This window comes from Chionomys nivalis, chromosome X, assembly GCF_950005125.1.
Source record: "Chionomys nivalis chromosome X, mChiNiv1.1, whole genome shotgun sequence".
Lineage (NCBI taxonomy): Eukaryota > Metazoa > Chordata > Mammalia > Rodentia > Cricetidae > Chionomys > Chionomys nivalis.
This window is the reverse complement of record NC_080112.1, coordinates 93,873,765-93,901,680: the sequence shown is the minus strand read 5'-3', so window position 1 is coordinate 93,901,680 and position 27,916 is coordinate 93,873,765. Positions and strand designations below refer to the sequence as shown.

At 37.3% G+C, this 27,916-nt stretch overlaps 1 protein-coding gene across 1 annotated transcript in view; it reads left to right on the top strand.

Annotated features, from left to right (window-relative positions):
* Positions 1 to 27,916, top strand: part of Col4a5 (collagen type IV alpha 5 chain) — a 193,793-nt gene that overhangs the window by 74,045 nt on the left and 91,832 nt on the right. Inside the window, exons 5-19 of the mRNA XM_057759380.1 lie at positions 4,823 to 4,867; positions 4,949 to 5,011; positions 7,438 to 7,491; positions 7,825 to 7,851; positions 9,417 to 9,497; positions 10,795 to 10,857; positions 13,935 to 13,970; positions 14,061 to 14,102; positions 14,268 to 14,360; positions 15,760 to 15,813; positions 15,899 to 15,955; positions 16,933 to 16,977; positions 20,605 to 20,658; positions 21,771 to 21,812; positions 24,061 to 24,193. Coding sequence (XP_057615363.1) covers positions 4,823 to 4,867; positions 4,949 to 5,011; positions 7,438 to 7,491; positions 7,825 to 7,851; positions 9,417 to 9,497; positions 10,795 to 10,857; positions 13,935 to 13,970; positions 14,061 to 14,102; positions 14,268 to 14,360; positions 15,760 to 15,813; positions 15,899 to 15,955; positions 16,933 to 16,977; positions 20,605 to 20,658; positions 21,771 to 21,812; positions 24,061 to 24,193 — 889 coding nt within the window. The remainder of the gene's footprint in view (positions 1 to 4,822; positions 4,868 to 4,948; positions 5,012 to 7,437; positions 7,492 to 7,824; positions 7,852 to 9,416; positions 9,498 to 10,794; positions 10,858 to 13,934; positions 13,971 to 14,060; positions 14,103 to 14,267; positions 14,361 to 15,759; positions 15,814 to 15,898; positions 15,956 to 16,932; positions 16,978 to 20,604; positions 20,659 to 21,770; positions 21,813 to 24,060; positions 24,194 to 27,916) is intronic.

Below are 27,916 nucleotides of genomic sequence, written 5' to 3'. Positions count from 1 at the left end.
TCTATTTAGTGTTGCTTTTATGTGTACTAATGCTTACTATTTCAAGGCTGACCAGTTGTTACTGGATAATCAATTAGAAAGCTCTTCCCTGGGGATCATTAAGTCACCCTCTCTCAAGAGTAATTAATTATCTATAGTTCTTCCTTTGTCTGAGAGTGGGGACCTGTGAAATTTTCCCTATTCATGTTAGCGCATTTTTTCTGAGTCACAATTGAAGGGTAATATCCTTTCTTGTGGGGAAGTCAAGGAAGCAGGGGTTTGAAGCAACTGATCACATCACTTTCACAATGGAAAGCCAAGATCAACCAGCATACTTGTGCTCGGTTTACTTTCTCTATCATCTTTAGTCCAGGATCCCCTTCCCAGTGAACGATCCTGAGCACAATTAAAATGGATCTTCACATACCAATTAATGTAATCAAGATAATCTTCACAGGCATGTCCAGATAGCTGTTTCTCTGGTAATTATAGATTCTGTCAGGTTGACAACTAAAATAAAACATTACAACTTTACTCCTTCTAAGCTTGACACCTAAACCCATCACTTTTAAGCCATAACTTTCCATGCCTTGCTCTCATAGACCCATGAGAATGGTATAATGTAAAATGCATTCAATCCAACATCTAAAGTCCCCATAGTCCTCAGTGTCTTAACTGTGAGCGTCTGTAAAATGAAAAAAAAAAAAAAAAAAAAAACAAGGTATATACTTCCAGCATAATATTGGCACAGAGTAAATACCCCTATTCTAAATTAGAAGAACTCAGACATAGCCACAAATAATCACTTCAACATAAAACAAAATCAAACAGAACAAACATCAAATCCTGCAGCTTCAAGGCCAAACTCTGGGATTTGTAGTCTCATCAGCTGGAGTCCAAACCACTTGATCCGCCTCATGCATTCAGTTCTGCCCCCTGAAGCACACATCTAGTCTTTCTAGGCTGGCTTATTTCTATGCCCACAGCTTTCCTTGGCAGCTGTCCATTATTCCTGGTATCTCCACTATCCTGTTGTCTTAGCTGTAACTTATGGTTTACCTTTACAAGTTCACACACTGACCTCTTAGGGCTTCTTTGCAGGAACTTCAACCACACCACAAATCCTCTGGCCTTACATTCTTTTTCAAGCTTCCATGTCTCTCAAATGAGCTCCATTGCCAAGTTCTACTGCTAGCTCTTGAAGGACCTCTGGTGACTGGAGTTTTGCCTTCAGGACACCATTTCTTTTGTCCCGATGCAATGTATGATGTTTGTTTTTAGTAGTTCTGACCTTTGTAACAATTATAACTATGTTACCAATGCCGAACTGAATTCTCTCCTGCATTGAAATGTCCTTTGCCAAACAAGTTAACCCATTATCTTGAAATTTACCTTCAATCGACTTTTAATAATCAGCATAGTGCTAGACTGTTGGCCAAAATATCACATGAATGGCCCCTAGCCCAGTTGCTAATTAGAGTCCTTGTTTACTCTGACATCTCAATGACCAGTCTCCACTTTACAACCCCCCCCCCCCCCCCAGTGTTCTTGTCTTCCAAGTTCCCAGCAGAAAAGGCTTTATCCTCTGGTTATAGCATTCAGGGACTTTTCCAACTCACTATTTTAACTCTTCCACATTCCTCCTGAAAATCAGCTCTAAAGGCCTGAGAACTGCATGGTCAGTTTTATTCCAACAATGGTTCCAATTCTAGTTACCAATGTCCATCTTAATTCTTTTACTGTTGCTATGAAAAAATTCCCTGATAAAGGCAACTTAAGGGCGAAGGGGTTTATTCTGACTTACAGTTCATGAGTTCAAGCTGTCCATCACGGTGGACAATAAAAGTTTTTAACAGTTGGTCACATGACTTTTACAATCAGCTGCAGAACATGGTGAATACATCCACACTGGTGTACAGCTTACTTTCTGCATTTTATCCAGTTCAGGATCCCCTGCTTAAGGTAAATGCCAACAATTTCGATGTCTTCCCACATCAATTGATGTTATCAAGATAATCCTCCACAGACATGTCATCTCCCAGGTGATTTTAGACTCTGTCAAGTTGACAGCTAATGCCTACCTTTCTTCAGTGCTGGTATGCATATGGTTGGTTTTAGAATTATAGAATACTGAGGCCTGGTTTAATTCCAGCATTTGGGAGGCAGAGGCAGGCAGATTTATGAGCTAAAGACCAGCCTGGTCTATAGAGTGAATAATAAGAAAAATTAGAGGATAGTAGTTTATTACCAATAGTGGTGATTTTTCCAAAGACAAGATCTATTTTCTCTGACCTTCAGTTTCTTCACTGCTAAAGGTAAAGAGTATATCTCCAACGTCTCTTTTAGCTCCAAACTTCTGTTTATAATATAATATCTCTTACTTTGACTATTAGGTGCCTGCTCATATATGAATTATTATTACATCCCTAAAATATTGTAATTCTTTGATAGTCAAACATTTAGATAAATAAATCTTGCACAAAACTTCAAAAATATTCCATTGGCTACATAATTTTTTAGTGCCATGTGGTATCCCAGATTGGCACATCGTATATGTAATATTAGCAGTTGGAATACTCAGAACAAGAAGATTGTTTTGAGTTCCAGGCCAGCATTTTGTACAGAAATGGGAATTTGTCTCCAAAAAATTCAAAACCAAAATAAAAAAATTCATGTAAATTTCTTAAGTGGTATTTATGACTGCTGTGGATACAGTATGGAAAAAATTAAGAAAGTCGAAACCTTTTGTTTAATTTGTCAGGTATAACTGATTTTTGTAGTAATATATATATATATATGCACATATATACAGTTAAAGCTCTTTATAATACTAACACTGTATCTCTCAATAGCCATTTATAGCTACTGCATGGTACATACTGCATACTGTGGAAACTAAAACGAATTGGTCATTCTACTAATGGCTGCTTCTAGATAGCTGGGAGGTGTTCAATTAGACCCTGTTCCGGTTTCTGAAGTATAACTTTAGAACTGCTTGATGTGGTAGCCGTATCTTTAGGTCTCAGCTTACAGACTACTTTCATTGTTGTTTTTGTTGTTTATTGTTTTTGTTGTTGTTCTTTATTTCTTTTGTTTTCAAGACAAGGTTTCCTCTGTGTAACAGCTCTGGCTGTCTTGGAACTTGATTTGTAGACCAGGGTGGTCTCAAACTCCCAGATATCCACCTGCTTCCCAAGTGGTGGGATTAAAGGCGTGCGCCACCACCATCTGATGTTGTAATAAAAAAAAAAAAAAAAAAAAAAAAAAAAAACAACAAAAAAAAAACAGTGCTCAAGAGAAAGACACCATGCAACAGAATTCACTTGGAGGCATTATTAGAGGAAAGGGAAGATAAAAAGGTGAGGGAGGAGGGGAGACCACCCTCTGGGGACAGGAGTGTCAGAAAAGAAAAGAAAAGAAAAGAAAAGAAGAGAGAGAGAGAGGGAGATTGATTTTGTGTGTAGGAGAGTATGTGTGTAGAGGGAGAGATAGAAAGAGAGCGATGGGAGGTGGGCAGGGCCCTTTTAAAAGAGAACTTTGTGAACGCGCACAGGAGGAGCTCTTAGTGGCTACAGCTAAGGACTTATACCCCAGGGTCAGGTCAGTACAGGTGTCTGAATACTAACAGGCGACTCAAATTATATGCAGTTTAAAAGTGAAAAGGCTTACGTTTAGACAAATGCAGAGAGCACACAATAGATTCAACTTTCTTGTGCTTAGTTTTATCTTCAAAACAATTGAACATTTTGACATTTTGTCTCTAAACAAGCACGATTTATGCAAATATTATAAAGCAAATCCCTCACGTCTTTCACTTTGCCACTGAAAACTTCAGCGTGCCTCAGTAACGATTAGCCACTCTATTCTTGCTTTACGGTAACAATTTGTAGATTATTTTCAAGTCAGTCCCAATTTCCTCAGGCCACCGTTTTAGCTGGAATGTTAATAAGTGAATGAACTTTTTGAACAACTACTTGAAGTAGTGTTCAAGGAAGGATTTTTTTTCCATTAAATTGTAGTTATTACTTTTTTTTAGATAAGGTCTTACTCGGTAGACTTAACTGGACTTAATTAAACTCGCAGACAGTGCTGAGAACACTGCATATTATTCTTTTGAACCCCATTTTGTCCCATCTTTGACCTGGTAGGAGTTTTTTAAGTTTGATTCCTGCCCACTGTGCTTTTTACCAAAGTCACTGGTCACTGTGACTTTCTTGCTTTCCGACATGCAATCTATCAGAAATGTTTTATGCTCATTTTTTCCAAAGCTTGCTATAATAGTGCTGCAGTCACAAACCTTAAATATCATATTGTGTTTCCTAATTTGTAGTGTGCCCCTGGGATAGAGACATAGAAGTGAGTTGTTAGGTTGAAGGTTATGTGCATGTCAATTTTGGTAGCTCTTTCCAAATATTCTGCCATAACACTTGAGTCTGTGTTTACAGTACTGATGAGAGTACTGTTTTCCCTATATCCTCGCCAACAGAAACAGTTGTCAAGTTGGATTGTGCCAGTCCTGAAAGGGAAATTTCATTGAAAGATGTTTGAGGTTAGTTACATTAATGTCCTCAGCGGAAGATCCATTTGTTATCCTCTCATCTCCTAGTAAATTCATTAATCACAGATCTGAAGGAATTTTTTGTTAAGAAGGACATTTCCTCCACGGCTTTGCTTGCAGCTAGTAAGTATAATGAAGCAAATGTGCCTACAAACAGGAGCCTCTAGTTTTCTGTAAAAGGGATTTTCAAAACATCTCAAGGAAAGAGTTTTTCTGTGGTTATTAAAACAACAGTGGTTGGTAATAGCTTCGTCACTACCTCAAGGGATTTATTTATTGTTATAGGGTCCTCCTGGACTTCCAGGATTTCCGGGGACACCAGGTCTTCCGGTAAGTATGATTTTGATTATTTTAAGATCTTTTGAAAGATAATTAAGGAATGCTATAAGTGTGTTGTATGCCTTTTTAAAGGGAATGCCAGGCCATGATGGAGCTCCAGGACCTCAAGGTATCCCTGGATGCAACGGAACAAAGGTGAGGTTTATTGAGCTTAATTGTGGACAGTATGTGGATCATACTAGATTTAAAAGTCTGAAAAACAATAAAGTGACTTTGTGTCTAAGTCAGCCTTTTCAGTATCGTAGATATCAGTAATTTATTTCAGCCTGTCTGACAAGTGGCAGTAGTGCATTGGATTAGAGGTTACTTACAAAACCTTCATGTAAAGTAGTTTGGATATTAAAAGTGAATTAGGATATATGTGTTTCACATACTATAGAAGTTGCTATGAATAATACTTGGTAATATCTTTTATTAATTTTGCCTTACAAATAGATGCTGTCTATATTTTGAATAGTCTATGTTTTGAGTTTAAAAATTCTATGGAATGTTATTTATACAGTGGAGGAAGGGGCTCATGTATGCCGTGGAACACACTTGGAGGTAGAAGACAACTTACGTGGGTTGATTATTTCCTTCCATCATGTGGGATGTGGGTATCAAATTCAAACTGTCTGGGTCTTAGCAGAAGGTACCATTACCTACTGAACCATCTCACTGACTCATGCTTTATTTTTCTTAACTTCCTTAGCTGTCACCGTGAAAACTACATGTTTTTCATCAGCAAAAATGATTCACTTAACTGCAGAAGAATTTGTTAGATAATGGCACTTTTCTTGTTTTGAGTCAAAAATTTGACATTAATATACAGCAATAGAGAGAGGAAAATTTGCTCTTCTTGTAAAATGATATATTGTGGCCTCTTATTTTCTTGTTTTGCATTTTCTTTTACATAAATGCACTATTTATTTTTAAAGCATTTTCTTTTTTCTGCATAATATTCTATAAAACTACATCTACCCTATATATTTTTAATGAAGACATGTGCCGTATTTTTACATTAGGGTATGCACTTTAATTTTTTGCATTACAATGAACATGTTTTCTGAGAACCTTTAAAACATACACAAAACCAACACAATAATTTTCAACCTTAGTATTTCCCAGGTCTCTTTAATGATTGCCAATAGTAACATTTTTTTCTTGACACAGAATCTCCCTATGTAGCCTTGGCTAGCCTCAAACTTACAGAAATCCGTCTGTCTCTGCCTCCCAAGTTCTGGAACTAAATGTGCACCATGTATGCCCTAACACTTATAATTTTTAATGTATAGATTTATTTGTAAGGCAAATATCAATATTTGAGAGATTTATTTGTGTTCTTCATTCTAGCTCAGGCAGTCTTTGATGATAGGATCATTATTAGTTATGACAATAAACAATTTCATGAGGAAGTAAACTACTTTCTTGTCCCTGTTCTGGTGGAACAACTATGTTTTTGTTTCTTTGTTTTTTAAGTGTGGGTGGGTGTGTGGGGTGGGGTGTATGTGTTGCCAGCACGCCTTATGCAACAAGAAAACCAGTACTCAAAACTTTAAAGAGGGAAGCCAAATGCATGTGCAGGTATATATTGTATGATTAAAGATATCTTTTTTCCTTTTCACAAAAATAGTCCTTTCCAATATCTAACAATTAATTCATGTTTTAGGGCAGGCATCATTTATGTAATAAGTTTTATATAAATTAAATAATTTTATGGTGCATACTGCCAGATTAGAATTTTCTTACATTTCTCACTAGGCATGTAACATATGAATGCTGCATCCTCGATGTATGGGTTCTTTTTCTTTAATGTCTTCTAAACTTGATATGTACACTCATTCCTTTCTCTTTGGACCTATTTTTTTTCAATGTGTAAAAGGTGATACAGAGAAAGTCATTGAACAATAACTCAAAAGCACAAAGGTGTAGTAATTTTCCCATTTTAAACCTTCTGACAGGTTTGTTCCCAGAATTGCTATAGCATACATGGGTATTTGGAAAGAATTTGCATTGATGTTCTTCTCCCTCTATTTTAACTGCTTTCTAAACTAAATGTCTATATTGCTACTTTACAACAGTGAATGAGACAAAATGGGTACCTAAAACTGTAATGGCCTGCAATTGCTAGAAATGTTGTTACTGTCTTCTTCTTTGCCATCTTTTCCTTTTTACAAAAAGTAATTTGAAATAGTTTACAATAAAAGAAAATGAAGTGATAACTTTGGAATAAGAAGGTATACAACACATGGTTAGGAAATTGGGACAAATCATTAACTATTAAATGGGACAATAATCAGAAATCTGCGGTGTAATGGTGTCAAAATAGAGTTTTGAAAAACAAATGACTATGGTAGAGTTTTTCCTTTAGTTTCGGTCGGGGAAGATGAGTAGGGCTAAAAGTATCTCGGTAGCCTGAACTGCTACAGATAGTTGATTCTGAAATAATCGGGAAGTTGATGCTAATGACTTTTTGGTAATCTGGTATATTTCAAATGGCATTTGAAGAGAGTCATTGTTTGCTTATACAGTTATTTACTGTTTCATCATTTTCTATACTCTTTCTTTTTAACTCCTTCTAGGGAGAGCGTGGATTTCCAGGCAGTCCTGGGTTTCCTGGCTTACAAGGTCCTCCAGTAAGTTCTAAAATTCAGAATTAAAATGAATTCAAGATGTAACAGAAAAGCTGTGAATACAAAGTTTGTTCATATGGAACAAATCACATATTTAAAGTAGCAAACTAGAGTATTTTAAAAAAAAGAAGTGGCTTAAAGGGCTTCCTGTTGAATAAAACCATGGATTCTATGCTAGGTGATAGAAATGTTACCTATAAGAATCCTATAATATAAAATATTATGAAATTGCCCCCTGGAAGTTTATTCAGATTATTTTCCTTTTGTATAGCATGTATTCTTTTGTTTACCCCTGCCCAATTTGTATAAAAGTCCCTTCTTTCTTTTTAATAATAGGGACCTCCTGGGATCCCAGGTATGAAGGTAAGCATTCATGATAATAAGATAAACAGTTTAAATAAAATATGTAGGAAGTCTATAGTCTCTGCCTCCAAATGGGTATATATAGAAGTTATGCAGGTATACATGGAGAAACTCTTTAATTAATATACTATGTAATGTTCTATACTGACATTCTTGAAAATGTATGTGTTGTGCTCAAATCTTTCTTTTCTGCCACCTTTAGACTTTGTTGTATTGTACTTTGGTAGGATTAACCTTTGGTTCTCTCTGAAAATGTGCCATACCCTTAAAGAGAATTGATTCTCCCTCCTCCAGCTTCCATCTGCTATCAATAACTTCTCAGATGGGGAGGGGTTTCATGAGACACACCTCCCTCCATGCTGCAATGTTGACTGACTTAATCTTGTGCTGGTCTTGTACAGGCAACCACAGACACCATGAATTGCATTATGTCCAGAAGATATTGTTTTGTCCTTGACTTCTAATGCTTGTAATTTTTCTGACTCCTTCCCATGATTCCCTAAATCTTAGGAAGAGGAATGTGATACACATTTCCCCATTTCACTAATGTTTATTCTCTGTACTTTTATCAGTTGTGAGTTTCTGCATTAACCATTCTCCAGCACACAAAGAAATTTCTCTCCTGAGATCTAAGGGTTGAATTGATGAGATCTAATGGGTAGAGACAGATGAATTTAGTGGGCAGTGTGATACTCTGCCCATTTGATAAAATTATAGTACTAGGTCTACTCACTGATGCCTATGAGCTTCCCAGCAATGGACTCTTGGCCAGATTTACACTACCAGGCATGAGTTTCATATTGTGTGTGGAGTGAGCCTTAAAACTAGTTAGAGATCAGCCAGATACTCCATAACAGTAATGTCGCTATCTTGTCATGCTGGGTATTGTTGTAGCAATGGCCTTATCTTAAGTCACCTGGATCACTAGTACCACTGGTCTGAAATTACCTCATTTGAGAACTTAATATTATTATTATTTTTTATACGAGACATCATGAATGCTAGATAAGCACTCTGCCACTGAGTCAATACAGCATTTAGCTACTTAAGGCAAATGACACTTATCCTGCAGGCTGAGACCTACTCATTACTTTCACATGTTACTCTTCTTTTACTACCTAGCTAACTCTCTATATTACATATTAATCACTAGGCCATTTTGTTTTACTTTAGAGACTGTGAGAGAACTACTTTCTTGTTATACTTGCTTTGGTTTATTTTTCCCCATTATGTTGTTAGCCAAGTGAAAAAAGAGGCTCTACTTTCTTTATTCCTAAGTACCCAGAACCTAACACAATTCTGCACAAATATTTTATGTCTAATACATATTTTTAATTAATGAATAGCTAAACATTTCACAAACTTGTAATAAATTCACGGTACTTCAGTATACTAAGGCTACTTCTTAAGTTACTTTACAAAGGTAAATTTGTTCATGAAATTATCGGTGTACTTAATCTTTCACTGTATTTATATGCTAAAATGAACTCTCAGGTTTCTATTTATGATCTTGCTGATTTTCATGTATAATAACGATTATAACTCACATTGTTGGTTTCTTTTAGGGGGAACCAGGTAGTATAATCATGACATCACTGCCAGGACCAAAGGGTGATCAAGGATACCCAGGTCCTCCTGGAATACAAGTAAGCATATAGGGATTTTCTTCCTTGCTGCATGATTAAATCAGAAGATTGTGCAAGTCCTTCAGTATTCCCTGTTTTAGTTATACAAATTAGCATTTGAAGTTTACAAGGCATCAATGTATTCTATAAAAAAACAGCGTGAGACAGAGAGGTTTTAACAAGCCATATTTGCATTTGTTTATCTTTATATCCATGGTCCATGGATATTAGTGTATGTGCCAGTAGAGTTTAGCATCAAAAATAACTTCCTACATTCTTCTTATGCTATAGATAGCAGTAGAATCCACTTTGAGTGTGCTTTTCAACAAACAAAAATCATTGATCTTTCTTAAGATATAAAAAATGTCATTTGTATTAGTATCACTTATGCATGATCATACTTTGAAGACTGGAGGAGTGCAATTTATGTATGGTAAATATCAGGTCTAATCTTACAAAAAAATGTTAGTTTATAGATAATATACAGAAAACCAACAAAGGCTTTTCAGTATATTTAGACAAGGAAGTGCTTTCTAGTTTAGGAGAATCAATCCCTTTACCAAAGATACAAACCAGGAGATTTTGCTATTTGATCACCAAAGTACAATGTTGGGTTGTTTTTTTTTTTCATTTTTCTCTTTTCATTCTTTACCTGACATTACCAGTCACACTCTCTTGAGTTTGTTCAATCTTGCTCTTGATAGCTCATGGAGTTTATTATGAACATGTAACATAAAAATATAACAGTACATGCAGAATATATGCTGATACAATGCAAAATGAACATCTTTGAATACTCTCAAACCCTACAGAATGTTTAAGAACTAAAACATCACAAATAATTTTGTATCAATGTGATTTTACTTGACAGACACATCCTTTTGTATTTTCTCAATATATAGCTAGTGTCCTGATTAAATTGTTGATTCTAAAGTAGCTTTATTCCCTAAACTATATTAGGTTTCCTTTATTACATGTGATAGTCATGTAATTTTCTATAGTGCCTCTTGACTTGTTAAGATTCATCATTTGTTTTGTTTGGCTGTAGTTTATTTTATAGTTTTTCATTATGTATTTATCATATGTTTTTATCTATCATTATAGAACACAGTCTTTCTGAAAGCTGTATCCAATCTCTTTCATTGAGTTACCATATAAGATACTTAACCCTTCTGTTTGTATAATTTTAAGTTCTGATATTATTGCAGGGGTATAGATTATGAAAATAACAAGTCAGAAACATTTATTTTTTATAAGATAAACAGTTAAACTTAGGGGATTTTGTTTTTCATCATTTTCTTTACTCCCTTTATAACAGGGTCCACCTGGTCCCAAGGGTATATCAGGGCCAAGTGGTCCTCCAGGACGACCAGGCTTAATGGTAAGTTTCTATAATTATATTTTTCCTCTTTTGCTTTCTGACACACAAATATGATTACTAATTGTATGACTTGAAAGTTAACTTAATTTTAATATTCATGTCTTCAATTTTGTTATTTAATGGTGACTGTTGTAGTGAAGAGTGAATCCCAAGAAAGTAAAGCCCCAATATTTTTATACAGGTAAAAAAATGACACACATAAAAATAAGCATGTGAAATGGGAGCTGGACATATGGGAGAATGCTTGTTTAGCATCTATGAGGCTCTGCACAGAAAAGATAAAGATAATAAATCCTCTTGTAATGCTTAGATTTCATTCTGGTCGTGATTGGAGTTAGATCTTTGCTGCCATCCTCTTTTAAAAAAGCCAACAAAATTGTATGCCTGTCAAAGTAATTTTTCACATGTCATTTTGTGTCCATGTATTTAAGTGTCAATTTCCATTATACCTGCATTTTTGTTTGTGACAATCGGTTCTTACACTTAACTAGCGGAAATAATGTATGCTAAATTCCAGAAGAATCTACTGGAACTCCTTAGAAAAGGCTTAAATATGCCCCCTTTCACTTTTATTTAATTATTAACATCCTGCAAAGCAGGGGACTCTGAGCCATGGCACCTCTTCACAGTATTGGTGTCATCTGAGTCTGGTATCAAACCCTGAATTTCTTTAGCCATTGCAAACTACTTAACCGAGTCACTCCACACTTCTGTATATTCCTTCAAAAGACACTTATTCAATAACAGAGGAAGCAAAGTGTTATTAGTGTCACTAAGATATGATGCATAAATGCAGAGAATGCTTATATTAGAAGTGTCATACATAGGCAAACAAATGCCTAATTAACTTTTCCTTTGAAAATGTCTTTATTCTTGAGAATCTCATACATGAAATATGATCGTCTTCATCCACATATCACCCCTTTAACCCTCCCTCTATCTCTGTCAACATTTCCCTCCCAACCTCATGGTTTAAAAAGGAATCCTTTACGTACAGTTCTTGCTGCCCATATGTTCATGGATGTGAAGCCATCCACTGGAGCATGGGGATTCTATCAGTGGCCACATCCTCCAGAAAGGATGCTTGCCCCTTTCTCTCGCAACTGTCAACTGGTGATAGCCTCTCAATGAGGGGTGGAGCCTGGAGGTAGTCTACCCTATCTATACTAAGATTTTTGCTGGTATGAACTTGTGAAGGCCTTGGGTAGGTAAGCTCGGTTTCTGTGAGTTCAAGAGCGCAATGGTCAAGTCATGTCTAGAAGGCAACACTCACAGCCCTCCTTCTCATCCTCCAGATAGCCCTGCTACTTTCTCTTCTTCATTGTTCCCTGAGCCTTAGGAAGGGCTCTTGATACAGATGTCCAATTTAGGGCTGAGCACTCAGTTGCTTGCTTTTTCTATTTTAGACATTTTCTTTATCGTTTCAGTCTCATTCAGTTTGATTATTCCCAACATCAAATGACAATTTATATAGTTAAACTAAAAACAAAGGCACATCTAGAACTTCCATGTTGATGAAATTCAAATCATTGATTGTTGCCCAGGTGTTAGGTGTTTTAGCATCCCAATGCAAGGTCTTTCTTCTAGTCTACCTTGAACATCAGTGTGTCATTCAAAGATGCACCCCCACCTTCTGCTAAGGTTTCTGGGCTGACTATAAGCTCAGTTGATGTGTCTGTTGTCTGCAAAGATTCTGGGTTCGCTGCTGTCTGCCTGTTTGTGTGAGCCCAGTGGGAGGAGAATTGATGAGAAATGTTAGTGAAATCTTCTCTTTTCTGATCCTAACCTTGATTTTTCAAAATCCAACTTAGCAAGTAACCTTTTCATTTGCCGTGATAAACGACATCATAAAAATGCTCAGTGAAACACATAGAGAAAAGGGAAAATGCTTGATGGCCTTTCAGCAATGAACTACAGTAAATAAAATAATCTGCGTGCAGTAGTTAGTACTCAACTTCTTAGTCTCCGAACTTTGACTAGTTATATATGTCTCTCACTGACTACTCCCTAATACAAAAAAGAAGCTTTTCTAACCAAGGTTAAAGACCCACTCGGGTCTATGGGTACAAAAATAAATATCTACAAGGCATGTAGACAGCATGATCATTTACCTAAATAGCAATAGCAAGTTCTACCATTGGACCTAAGCCCTCCCCAGCCACAGCCTTTTGACCAGGGTTACAGTATGAGGTATGGCATTCTTTCCTGCAGAACAAGCCTCAAGTCTACTCAGAAAATGGTTAGTTATTCAATAACAGTCATGGCACTGTTGCACATCAATATGTTTGATGTGTTTTCTTTCCTAGCACTCTACACAGAACCTTCTGGCACTATGAAATCTGGCTAGCAGGGAGAAAGTTTCCTGGTGTGTTTGAGATTGGTTTCTCTGTTTACCGCAGCCAAAGTGTAAGCTGTCTTCAGTAATTGGATCTTACTATATAGTTATGGACGGTGACCAAGAAATGTCTAAATTATCATGCCTTGAGACATTTTCAGAAACACAAATACAGTTTCTTACAACGTAGCTAGATTAAAAATGAGCACATGGCCAGGTGTCATGGTGCATGCCTTTAGTCCCAGCACTTGGGAGACAGAGACAGGCAGATCTCTGTGAGTTCCAGATTGGCCTGGTCTCTAGATCGAGTTCCAGGACAAAGAAATGCTTTCTCAAAGATAAAAAAGGGGTGGGGGTGGGGGAGAAGAACATGCGCTTCCTAAAAATCACCTTCATTGTTGTAGGTGCTTTGTTACCCGTATTCTGATAAAAACGTGTTTGTTCAAGCTAATTAGTTATTTGTTTTTGGCACTTGTACTATTTACCCCTCTCTCACATCAGTCCTAGCTTTCTGCCCCTGTCAATTCCCATCCTGTCACCAGAAGTTTCTACATTTGTCTAGATTGTTTCAATCAATTCCAACTGTGACATTAATACAATGAAAAAATAGGTTGTTTGTGGCCCTGCACTTTATCACTTTATCACTGAGCTATATCTCTAGTCTTAAAAATCGTATTGAAACCAAATAATTGTAAAGAAACATCTTAATATAATGTTTTTCCTCTTTTCCGTGTCTTCTAAGGGCCCTCCTGGTCCACCAGGCCCACCAGGACCAAAGGTAATGTTCTTTCTTGTTACATCATTTATTTTGTGTAGATTAGTTTTTCTTATTGTTAATGAGAAATTAAACTGAAACTTCTCTCTTCAGGGGAATATGGGCTTAAATTTCCAGGGACCCAAAGGTGAAAAAGTGAGTAAAGAAAAAGAGTCGGTTATTCAGCCTTCATGTTTCTTCATTCATACTCATTTGTACTGCCTTTTTTTCTTGCCCTGTTTCTTCCAATGGACATAGCTTGTCTATATTATTACTTGTAGTAGACACTAAATACTACTGTATGTTTTGCTGTGTAAATAGGGTGAACAAGGTCTTCAGGGTCCACCGGGTCCACCTGGACAGATTGGTGAACAGAAAAGACCAATTGATGTAGAATTTCAGAAAGGAGATCAGGTGAGTCCCCAGGGAGGGGAATTTGATATTTTGGTATAACTATGTTATTATCTTGTTTGTGGTTGTGGTAATCATTTCAGGGTGCATTGGAATATTCAGATATCACATTGTGCATTCTTTTTATTAATCAATTTTTTCATTTGTTTTACATCCTGCGTGCAGTCCCCTCCCTCCTCTCCTTCCATGTCCTCCCACTTCTACCTTCTGCACCTCCACCCTGCATTATTAATATGTACAATTTTTGTCACTTATATCTCCTTTAATCCAATTTTAAAAAATTCTATAACATTTTTAAAAAACCTTGCTTTCTGTTAAAACAAACTCTATGTAGAAATGTACTCTTAAATGTGGATGTTCTTTTAATAACAAGGACTTCAAATAATTAAATTTTTAAAAATTAACTTTATTAAGATATCATTTTTATGCCAAACAATTAATCCTTAAAATCTATAATCCACTAGTTACTATTCACAAGGTAGACAAACTGTTTCCACAGTGTACTTTTAGAAAATTCTCATCTACTCTGTGTAAAAACGCATGCCTATTAATTTTTATTTCACATTCTCCCCTAACTCTCCATTTTCTATCTCTTTGCTCTGTAGATTTGTCTATTGTTGGTGTTTCATATAAACAGAATCATGCAATACGTGGCCTTCATTGTTGTCTGTTTTTATACGACTTAATGTTTTTATTTCAATTAATTTTAGCATGTAGCAGTAGTTTATCCTTATTATGGCTAAATTATATTCCATTGTGTGGATATCGTAAATGCTTTACTTACCTATTCATCTGCTGACGACCATTTGGGATGTTTCTATTTTTGCTCCTTGCTTTATATTCATGGCTAAGCTCAGGAAGTGCTAAGGTACATTGTCATTATAATACTTTCATTCTCTGATGCCATGAAAGAAGACAAAGTGTTCTTTCAGTGCACACTGACCTACCTTTAAACAAGCAAGATATATGCATTTTAATTCACTTCAATGCTGATAAGAACATTGAAAATAAAAGAAAAATGTCTTTAAAATCTACTATCAATACAAATTAAACCAATTAATTATCTGTGAAAAGATACATTGTTATGCAGCTGGCAAATCTTCTAGTTTTATATTCTCTTGCTTATTGTAAAATACTTTACATGAATGAAAAGAATTCGTATTACATATCTTGTTATTTAGCTGGTATTGATACCAGACATTAACTGAAGTGAGGAAAGAATTTTATATTGTGTTCCGATTTCAGCTTTGAATTAAAAACACGCTGCTGTCTATTTATATCTGATGAACCTAAAATTCACATTATTAAACATGTTCAGTAGTTAGAACTCCACTGAGTTCTAGTAGAGTGAGAATGCATATTCTAGTATTAATGTGCTTTCCTTTCCCCTATACCTGAATAGGGAGTTCCTGGTGATAGAGGACCTCCTGGACCTCCAGGAATACCCGGTCCTCCAGTAAGTATCCTAAGATGCTTTAGAATCATTTAATATGAGCTGGTGCTGATATACACTATCTCATGAAACTACTGTTTGTCTGCAGGGTCCTCCAGGTGGTGTGAAAGGTGAAAAGGGTGAGCCAGGAGAGCCAGGCAGAAGAGTAAGTGTTATGATCATTAGTAGTGTTTATAAAAATTCTAAGGATGCTATATGTACCAGGCTTTCTCTTTTGGGCCACTAACCAGCTCCCAAATCCCGACATGGAAACTTATTATTAGTTATGAATGCTCAGCCTTAGCTTAGGCTTGTTTCCTGCTAGCTCTTATAACTTAATCTGTTTCTCTTTAGCTACGTTTGCCTTGGGGTCTTTTACCGTGCCTTTCCTTCCTTCTGTACATCTTACATAGACTGCTTCTCGTGTCTGGGCCAGTGACTGCCTGGCTTCTGGCTCCAGGCATGTCTCTCTCTTTCTCCCTCCTTCTCTTCTTCTTCTCTCTCTCCTATTTATTTTCTCTGCCTAACAGCCCTGCCTATCCCTCTCTTGCCTAGATATTGGCTGGTCAGCCTTTTATTAGATCAATCAGGTGCCTTAGGCAGGCAAGGTAAACAAAATGCAACATATCTTTACATAATTAAACACACATCCTCACATCATTAAACAAATGCAGCAGAAGCAAATGTAACACACATTTACATAGTTAAAGTAATATTCTGCAGCATAAACAAATATAACACATTTTTACATAGTTAATTTCTGCAACACACATGTGGTTATATTTCTTTCTAAGTCCTAATTTCACTGCCTGAAAAATATCACTACATGTATAACTTATTATAATAACTGTCATTATAAAGTCTATTTATCTAGTTCGAGGTAGTACTAATGTGCGGGGCAGTGGTGGCGCACGCCTTTAATCCCAGCACTAAGAAGGCAGAGACAGGTGGATCTCTGTGAGTTCGAGGCCAGCCTGGTCTCAAGAGCTAGTTCCGGGACAGGCACCAAAGCCACAGAAACTCCCTGTCTTGAAAATTAAAAAAAAAAAAAAGATACTATTAATGATTGCTATAGTCCTTAACTTTCTACTTCCTAAATAACAAATTTTTGCTCTTGCTCCACCATTTCTTTGTATTGTACAGGGTAAACCAGGCAAAGATGGAGAGACTGGCCAACCGGGAATCCCAGTGAGTAACTATGGCCCTTTCCTTTAACAACAACAACAACAAAAATCTTTGGTAATGTTTGTGCTATTTGTAGGTAGTGGTAAAAAGGTAGGTGTACACAGTATGGAGTTTGGAAATAGCTTAAAGAAATGGAAATTATCATCACCACTTTGAACATAAACTTGAAATATCTCTAGTTTTAAGGTAGATGTAATTAGGCATGCTTTATCATCTTAGATTCATTCCCAGTTGCTGTAATGACATAATAAAAGCTTCTACATAAGGATACAGTTCACCATGGTGGGGAAGACATGCAGCATGCAAGGAAGGCATGGAGGCAGGAGCAGAGACTGGCTGGTCACACCACATATTATTATTATTATTATTTACCATTTCATATATGTTTATCTTGAATACTGACCACCCTCACCTCACTCGCCTCCCACCTCCCTTCCTCCACACAAATCTCTCGCATGTATTCATATCCATTCATTTTGTTTTTGTGGCCCAGAAAGATGAATCCAGGCCCTTGGTAAGACTGAGTCTGGGGCTCTCCGTTGGAGGACTCAGCAGAGGAGGGAACATAACTAAAGACAGTGATTCCTCCTGAAAATCTATTAAAAGTCGGTAGTTCAGTGGCAGAGGATGGGGCCTCATGAGTCTCCCCTCCTTTTCTGACTGATTGTTCTGTCTGAACTGGTCTTGTGTGGTCGCAGTACAGGCAGCTTCAGCTGAGGTGAGTTAACGATTACAGTAGCGGAATCAAGTGCTGCTGATGGCATTTAGTAGCCCTTCACCCTATCTTTGGGTTCTTACATACTTCCTGCTTCCTCATCCACAATGTCCACTGAGCCTTCGAGGGGGTGGTATAAGTCACTTGTTTGTGGCTGGGCCCACAACTGTCACTTATATTCGGTATCACTGGCAGCTCTGAGTGTTTGCATTTACCACTGTTCATTGTTAGGAGAGGCTTCTCTGATTAAGGCTGGGGATCACTGTGTCTGTGGATATGAGCAGAGGTATTTAGAAGGCATTAGCTGGTAGGTCTGGAAGTTGACCATCAGAAGATATTCACTACATGGGCCTACTTCCTCTTCTAGGTTGTTTGCCAGGCTTATACTAGACATTGCGTTCCCCTCTTCACACCTGCCTCATGTTGAGTGAGTCTGGAATCCATTCAGAGGGCAACTGGTTAGATCCCACCACAAGTCAAGCTGCTACCACACAAATGGAAACATCTTGCTTTCCAAATGGCTTCTTGATATTCCCTTTATCCTCGTCAAGCCTCCCACACCCACATCCTTATTTCTCCAGTCTCGCCCCTCTATCCCTGACTAAACCTTTGCACACAGTATCCCCTTCTCTTTTCTTATGGTCTATTATCACCCTCCATCCTTTATGGCAACCTCTCTGCACCCCCATTTCTTTCCTTGTTTGCTGGTTTGCACAGGTACTGTACATGAGACATACCATAATAAAGAATTGATTCTCATATGAGAGACCATTTGTAGTTGGGAGACTGGATTTTCTTACTTAGAATACTTTTCACTTCCATACATTTCCCCACAAATTTTATAATTCCATTTTTCTTTATATTCATCAGTTCTTGGGTGTTGTATGAGCAGTAGCGGGCTGCGTCCTGCCACCCGGCTAGCTTTACCCGAAATAATTACATGGAAACTGTATTCTTTTAAACACTGCTTGGCCCATTAGTTCCAGCCTCTTACTGGTTAGCTCTCACATCTAGATTAACCCATTTCTAATAATCTGTGTAAGACCACAAGGTGGTAGTTTACCGGTAAGATCCTAACCTGCATCTGCCTCAGAGAGGAGAATCATGGCGACTAACTGACTCGGCTTCTTTCTCCCAGCATTCTGTTCTGTTTACTCCACCCACCTAAGGGTTGGCCTATCAAATGGGCCTAGGCAGTTTCTTTATTAATTAACCAATGAAAGCAACAGATTAGAAAGAAATCCCTCCCACATCACTTGACTCTAGGCTGCCTCTAGTTTCTAAGTACTCTGAGTATAACAGCAATGAATATGGGTGTGCAAGTATGTCTGTAGTAAGATATACAGTCTCATATGGCTTAGTGTGATATAGCCGCATATATATATATATATATATATATATATATATATATATATACATATTATAGTATACTAGTTTTTTAGTGTTTGGAGAAATCCCCAGACTGAATTCCAAAGTAGCTATGCTAGTTTACATTAGCAGCAACAATGTATTCTCCTTTCCCAACATCTGCATAAGCATTTGTTGTTCCTGATATTCATGATGACAGTCATTTCAACTGGGAAGAGATTGAGTGTTAAAGTCATTTTAATCTGAATTCCCCTAATCAGTAAGGGTGTTGACCAGTACATTGTTAATTGCCATTCATATGTTTTGTTTTCTTTTTTGTTTTAGATTTGTTTGTTTATTTATATGTGTTTTGCTTGCATATATGTGTTGTGTCATGTGCATGTCTCATGTCTGAGGAGTTCAAAAGGAGTTCTAGATGATCGTGAGTCACCATGTCGGTGCTGGGAACTAGCAACAGATCCTCTGCAAGCACAGAAAGCGCTCTTCACCACTGAGCCATTCTCTCCATCTCCTGTCATTTTTTTTCTTTTGAGAATTTTCTCTTACTCTGCAGCCCATTTTTAAACTGGGTTGCTTGTTTTCTTCTTATTTGGTATTATGAGTTCTTTGTGTATTCTTGACACCAGTCCTCAGTCAGACAATGTATAGCAGGCAAAATTTTTATTCTATTTTGTGCACTGCCTCTTCAGTTGAATGAGTTTCCTTTGCTTTTTAAGTTCATGAGATCTCACGTGTCGATTGTCTTAGTTACTTTTCTACTGCTGTGCCAAAAGACCATGGCCTAGGCTCCTTCCGGAAGGAAGGAAGGAAGGAAGGAAGGAAGGAAGGAAGGAAGGAAGGAAGGAAAGAAGGAAGGGTTTGTTTGGACTCAAGTTCCAGGGGGTTGTCAGTCTCTCATGGCAGAGAAGCAGCGGGAATGGCAGTTGGAGCAGCAAACTGAGAGCTCATTTCCCGAACTGCAAGTGGGAAGCAGAGAGAACAAACTAGGAATGGGACAAGGGTTTGCATCCTCAGAGCCTGCCCCTAGTACCGTACTTCCTCCAGTAAGGCCGCGTATCCTAGACCTCCACAAACTAGGCAACAAGTGTTCAAATGGTAAAGCCTATGGCAGGGGATACTTTCTCATTCAAACTACCACATCAGTTATTGGTTTTATTTTCAGTTCTACTGAACTCCTATTCAGAAAGTCCTTGCCCATACCTCTATGGTGAAGCATGTTTTGGGGGGTGTTATGTCTTCTTTGGGGCCATTGGTCCATTCGGAGTTGGGTTTCATACAATGTGAGAGATAGGAATCCAGTTTTACTCTTTCGAATGTTGATAGCCAGGATTTCCAATACTATTCATTGAAGATACTTTCTTATTTCCAATGAGTTTTCTTGGCATCTTTGTAGAAATTCAGATAGCAATAGTTGTATGGATTGTATCTTCTATTCTATTGATGGGCTGATGTAATTGGTATTTTCATTACTTCTGTGGAGAACATGATTATTTAGCATCTTTCTATTTTGCAATGTTTAGTGATTCACCCTATCCCCCTTCTTAAAGGGTTTGCCTGGTGATCCTGGTTACCCCGGTGAACCAGGAAGGAATGGTGAAAAGGTAAGAATTTCTGCATTTTGACGTGTCTGGTTTTACTCTTACTACCATAAACAGTTCCCCTGTTGATACTGAATTATAACTGAAAACATTATAATTAGTATTTATATTTATGCATGGCTTCTTTACCCATTTTTTCCTTTTATTCCATGTTTGCTAAATTTCCTTACATTACCCTATATCACAGTGCATATGGGGAAATCCATGTGACTGCATTTCCATTATAATGTCAGTGCTTTTGCTGCAAACCCCTGTCAGCACAACTTTTAAGAAGAGTATTGGGCACTATTTCAGTGGTTCTCTTACTCAAAAAGCTTCGAGCTGTAAAATTAGAATGTCTCTTTTAAGCATTTTCCATTCTGTATGCAATTATTGTGTGTAAATCTGCGGCTAGTTCTTTGTAGTTTTCCCATTGGACTGATGCAGCCTGATTAAGGTCACTTATTTAGTTACCTACTTTAAAGGTGACTCTGAAAGCATGTATGAAGCATGGGGTTAGCCTGGTTTTAGCCCATCACAAAATATTCAGTCCTCAGTACCCTCTCTTCTCTAACTGCTTTATATCAAACCAAACTAAAAAGAAGTATTAAACAAACTTGAAGTATACTGAAGTTACATATTTTATTGATGGTTTTTCTCTAGACCAGATCCAAGTCTTAGTTTGACCTAAAAGACATAACTAGAATAAAGGGAAGCATCAAATACTTAAAATGGGATTGTTTCTCAATTAGTAACTCATGATGCAGAGGAATGTCCCTAGAGCTAGAAGTGTGAGAAAGAAATCTATTCTTGAGTGTTAACCAATAGAATAACAATTGAATATTGTCTTCTTCATGCCTATGAATGTTGCTGATAGAAATCTGTCCAATGTCTTCAGCTTTTAAATAAGCCAGAGAGGTTAACTGACTTGGTTAAGATTATGTGGCCAGTAAATCCAAGAAAATATTAAGGTCTTTGCAGGCTTAGACAAGTTATTTCATTAACTCATGTTGTACTTTGCACTTGATAACTTTATTAATGACTTCTGAGTCTTTATAAAAGTCAATTGTTTCTTGAGGCAATCAGTGTTTTGTGTCATCCATACTAATTCTGTGTTCTCCATTTGCTTTGAACAGGGCCAAAAGGGTGATACTGGCCCACCTGGACCTCCTGGACTAGTAAGTTTTTCTCTTAATTCTTCATCTCCCAAATTTAATGTTGTCTCATCATTTTTGTATGCAAATTATATACTATCTACCTTTTCCTCACAGGACATAAGATTTGAAATCATTACCAACTTTTATTGGCTTAGAAGCCATTAGAACTTTTAAAAATCCAGTAGTGCCAACCTCCTACGGTTCTGTCTGTGTGCTACATTTTCATAGTTAAGGCCCCAAATTATACATTGTGGTTTTGTATTATGATTGTCAACCCCTTCCTTAAACAACCAGCAGGTGGTGCAACTGCTGCTTACAAAGGGTCCCGAGAAAGAATTCTGGGGAAAGCCAGGGTTGGTGGTCTCCCCTGCAGTGCTTTGGGCAAACATGGATTTAGTCTTAACAGGTTTTCTCAGTTTGTAATTGTCTGGTTCACACCTCTTTCCATCTTGAGTGTGTGCTTTCTGGGGCCTCTAGATAAAAGTCAGAAATTGCTATAGGAAAGAATAATTGAGGGGAGGTGTTATTGAGGATTTGCCACCATATTTGCATTCATTGTAGAATTTAAGTCATGTACATTTTCAAGTGTGTCAAGATTAAAAAGAAAATGGCTGTTGAGGTTCAACCAATGTTTTTGATTGAAATTTTGGTAATTCTTCAGACATTCTATTGAATCCACAGCAGTGAGTGGATTAAACTTACTCTATACACCCTGACATTTTAGCTCTTCTTACCCTAGTATGTCTCAGGTAGTAATACTTAGAATATTGTCAAACCTAATAAGGCCATAGTTAACAAATATAGATAATTTTGTTTGTTTGTTTGTTTGTTTGTTTTTCGAGACAGGGTTTTCCTGTGTAACAGTCCTAGCTGTCCTGGAACTAGCTCTTGTAGACCAGGGTGACCTCGAACTCACAGAGCTCTGCCTACTTCTGCCTCCCGAGTGCTGGAATTAAAAGTGTGCGCCACCACTGCCTGGCATAAATATTAGATATTTTTATTCACTTTTATTTTTAAATAAAAATTTCAGTTCTCCAGAAAGTAATCTTTCTTTAAAAAAATTAGAAAATAAAATCAGGCGAGTGCAGCGTACTTCTCCATGACCATTACCCCATTTTGTATATCAAACTTTTAGCCTCCTGTTTATTAATATTTTTACATCCATTCAAGGTAAAATAAAATATCATAGTTTGCTAGTATTGATTTGTGTGCCAAATCAACTTAAAAATAGTTATTTTGTGAAATTATTTAGAATACAAGTAAATCATGAGAAGATCTAGAAGCTGGGCATGCTCAGTTGATTGGGATATATAAATGTAGTCTTCTTTAAAGAGATTTTTTTTCAAGAAAGAGTGATATGCAAATTGGCATATTATAAAGCTTATGGGAAGGCACTGCAGATGTTTGGAATGGCATATGAAAAAGTACTGATAAAGTATGCACACTGAGGAGGGTGACACTCCTTTTAATCCCAGCTATTGGGAGGCAAAGGCAGGAGGACCTCTGAGTTGAGGTCAGCCTGGTCTACAGAGTGAGTTACAGGACAGCCAGACTACACAGAGGAAAAGCCTGCCTCCAAAACCAAACCAAACCAAACCAAAACAACAACAACCACAAAAAAAACCCCTGTAAACAATATACATGTGAAAAGGTTATAAAAAGACAGGCCAGAGTGATAAGAATTCATTGCTAGAAATAATAGGCAAGGAAATAGCTGGGAGTGATACTGAAGGTAATTTGGCTGAGTTGAGGGTTACAAGTAACATCACATACAGTCAGGAGTAAGCAAGTACTATCCTTAAGACAAGTCGTTTCCATAGAAAAATGAGGCAAGTATATCATGTAAATAGGCTAGAATTTAAGGGAATAAACTTAAAGGCAAAGTCCAAGTGTGAGATCAGGGCAGTAATCGTGACAAGAGGATCGAGGAAAGAAAATCAGAGGCATTTTTTTTTTTAAAGAATTGCCAGGTTTTAGGTGACTGGAAATAGTCGTTAATGATATGAGAAGAGACAACAAAAATCCTTCTAGCTTTGTAAGTCTTGAGCTCAATATTGCTGTTATTACATGTTTCCCCATTGGTTGAGAGTAAAAATGATGAAGGTGACCTAATCTATGGAGCAGTCTTAATGAGACTCAATCTATGTGATAGGTTTAATATCTAAGAACTGTGTGAAAATAGAGTATTATAATCATAGGTAGCTGCTTGGTTACACTTAGAAGAGCAAGCTTTTTCATTGGCTTCCTGAATTTCTTTTTCCATGAAAAGGTAATTCCTAGACCAGACACTGGTGTGACCGTGGGAGAAAAAGGAAATATTGGGTTACCTGGTTTGCCTGGAGAAAAAGGAGAGCGAGGATTTCCTGGAATACAAGGGCCACCTGGCTTTCCTGGACCTCCAGGTAGAAGAGATTGTGTTTATATCTCAGTGCTTTCAGTATCCTAGTCAATCCATATTGGTTTGATTGGGCATGACAGTGGATGACATGAGTATTCTGTGCTCTACCCCCTGTGTGTTTGTGTAGGATGTATGTCTGTATGCTGGTAACCTCCCATGTGAGCTCCTGTGGAGGCCAGGAGTTGACACTGAGTTTTTCTGCACTTTTTTAAGGCTCTCAATGAACCTGTAGCTTTCTGTCTCTGCTAGGCTTGCTGGACAGCCAGCCCCCAAGATCTGACTGTATGCACCACCAACACTGAGGTTATACTACCATACCAGGCTTTTAAGTGGGCTCTGTGGATCTGACCCCATGCCCTCATGTTTTCCAAATAGCAGTGTATCCACTAAGCCATCTCTACTATCCAAACAGGGACTTTCTAAATGACCAAGTGTACCAAAGATGTATTATTGTATTTCTTGCCAAATTCTTCCCATGTCCTTTTAAAAGCTGACTTAAATGCCATAAATCTCACTTTTACCTTCTATTAAAAATATATTGTACCAAACAGTTCTTTGATCTGGTAGATGAATCATCACACCTTCCATGCTGTCAGAGAACAGGATACTGACATAATAAATGCCAACATTTCTATGTCTCCTATACAGCATTGGTAACCAGCACTGTTCATTTAGAATTCTAAAATCAATGAATTAGAAATTTCCATGTTGATTTTACCATGTATAAAACTTTAAGGTTCAGTATTGACTTTTATATCATTTCCTTAGAAGATACAGTGTATACTGTAGCACTTAAAATTTGACCAAAAATTAAACTGTCATTATGTATCCTGTTTATTAAAGTGTAACTATCTATGCAAAATTCACAAAAACATTCATTTCAGTATCTACCACACATATATATTCCCTGAGTTATAGGTTCTTTCCATTAAAAAATATGTAACTAAGAAAATACTGTTATGATGAGGAAAGCAATACCTTCTGAGGAAGAAAATGATAAGTGTGAGTTTCTTTATGGTCTAAATATGCTCTTTTTAGTCCTCATCTCAAAACAATGAGCTAAATATCTGTTATGGATTGAAATTTAAAATAAAGAATTTTCCCAGGCTATGGTAAAAGAGTTCAGGAGTTGATAACTATAAAGGAAAAATATGATGCTTAAGGGATAAACTTAGGACTTCTCAAAAATATCATGAGTGAGTCATATACAAAAGACTGGGACAAGAAACAATATTTAAGAAACGGTATTAGGAAAAGTAATGGTGGTGACAATCCATCTACTTAAAGCGCGTAAGCACACAAACACAAACACATGCACCTCCGTAAAAAGATTATTAAACACCAACCAAGAGTAAAGTAATAAAAAAATTACAAAGCCCATTAGGCTCATTACCTTGGCATTTCAGAATTTAGGAATTAAAAATAAAATATTAAAAATAAAAATAAAACAACTCTGAAAAACCTACCTAAGAAGAAAAAAAAAGGCACATTGCCTGCAGAACAGTAAGAGTTTGCAGAAGATAATGGAACATATTTTCACAGTAATAAGGACAAATAACTATAAATTTTGAAGCCTATATTTTACTAAACTGCCATTATGGTGAGAAGATGGGATACCTGGATGATTTACCACCTCCAGACCTTCCTTTGAGTCATTACTAAAGGTTTTATTTTGAAAGTAAGGGGGAAAATATAGGAAAAAGTAGGGGTGGGAGGTAAAAGAATCATGGATTAAGAATAAGATACATTCCATTTAAATTCATAAAGATCCAGGACTGTATGTGTGAATATTCCTTATGTGGTAGGGGAGCTGCAGATAGGATGAGGACGAGAAGTCAGCCAGTGATACTGTTCTTGGTTTTCCCTTATTAATCTGTAAGAATATAAATATTACTCTAAGTTTTTTTAAATACAGATTTAAGGACTTTAGAGGTGGCTCGGTGCATCGAGTGTTTGCCACACAAACATTCAAACCTAGGTTTGAATCAATAACCTTGATGTAAAAAACTAGGGACAGTAGTGCATGCCTCTAATCCTAGCAAAAGTGAGACAGATAGGAGGATTCTGGGTGCTAGCCAGTCTAGCCTAATTGTTAAACTTTAGGTGCAGTGAGAAAGTCTGTCTCAAAATATAGCAAGAAGAGTGATGCAAACACACACACACATTGGGGTGAGGGCCGGAGAGAGATAGAGGAGAGGGAGAGACAGAGGAAATATATAGATTTAAATATGTAGATCAAAATTTACACGAACCATTATTAGAGAAGAATAGAAATAAAATGTACAACTTAACTGATCAGAGGGAAAATAAAGCAATCTGTACAATAGAAGCTAAAATTAGGCCAAAAGAAAGATTAACCTAGATATACTCCTCCACTGCTGGTAGGAGTGCAAACTTGTACAGCCACTTTGGAAGTCAATATGGTGGTTTTCAGAAAACTGGGAATCAATCTACTTCAAGACTCAGTGGTACCACTCTTGGGCCTATACCCAATGTATGTTCAATCATACCACAAGGAAACTTGCTCAACTATGTTCATAGCAGCTTTATTTGTAATAGCCAGAACCTGGAAACAACCTAGATGCCCGTCAACAGAAGATGGATAAAGGAAACGTGGCACATTTACACAATAGAGTTATTACTCAGTTGTAAAAACAATGACTATAAAATTTGCAGGCAAATAGGTGGAACTAGAAAATGGCATCCTGAGTGAGGTAACCCAAACCCAGATAGACAAACATGGTATGTACTCACTCATAAGTGGATATTAGGAGTAAATTACAGGATAAACCTACAATCCACAGCCACAGAGAGGCTAGATAACAAGGAGGGTTTAAAGAGGGATGCATGGATTTCCCTTGGAAGGGTAATCTGGGGGTGGATTGGGGGCAATGAGAAGATGGGAACTTCAGAGAGCCCAGTGGAGGGGGAAAATAAGGAAAGAGACATCTTGATGGGAAGCAGATTCTGGAGTTAAGTAGTAACTTAGTACCAGTGAAACTGCCAGGAATTCCTAAGGATAATCCCAGCTAGGACTCCTAGCAATAGTGGAGAAGATGTCTGAACTGGCCATCTACTGTAATCAGATTGGTGACTACCCTAATTGTCATCAGAGATCCTTTATCCAGTAACTGATGATGGAAGCAGATGCAGAGATCCACAGTCAAGCACTAGGCCGAGCCTGCTGAAGAAAGGGAGGAGGGATTGTACGAGTGTGGGAGGGTGGTCAAGGTCATGACTGAGAACCCACAGAAACAGCTGACCTGAGCTCATAGGAGCTTATGGACTCTGGACCAACAGTTAAGGAGGCTGCATGGGACCAACCTAGGCCCTCTGCATGTGAGTGACAGTTTTATAGCTTGTTCTGTTTATAAGGCTCTTGGCAGTGAGACCAGGACCTGTCCCTGACACTTAGCTGGTTATTTTTGAGACCTGTTCCCCATGCTGGATTATCTCACCCAGCCTTGATTTAGGGGGAGGAGCTTGGTCCTGCCTCAACTTAATGTGCCATGCCGTGCTATGTTCACACCCATGGGAGACCGGTCTCTTTCTGAATGAAGAGGGACAAAGAGTAGATGGGGAAGGGGATAAATGGGAGGGGGGAGGCCAAGGGAGAGGAGGGAAAGGAATCTGTAGTTAGTGTGTAAAATAAATGAAAAAATATTAATTAAATAAAAACTTAAAAAGATAAAAAAGAAAATAAAATATAAGATGACACAGAAAATAA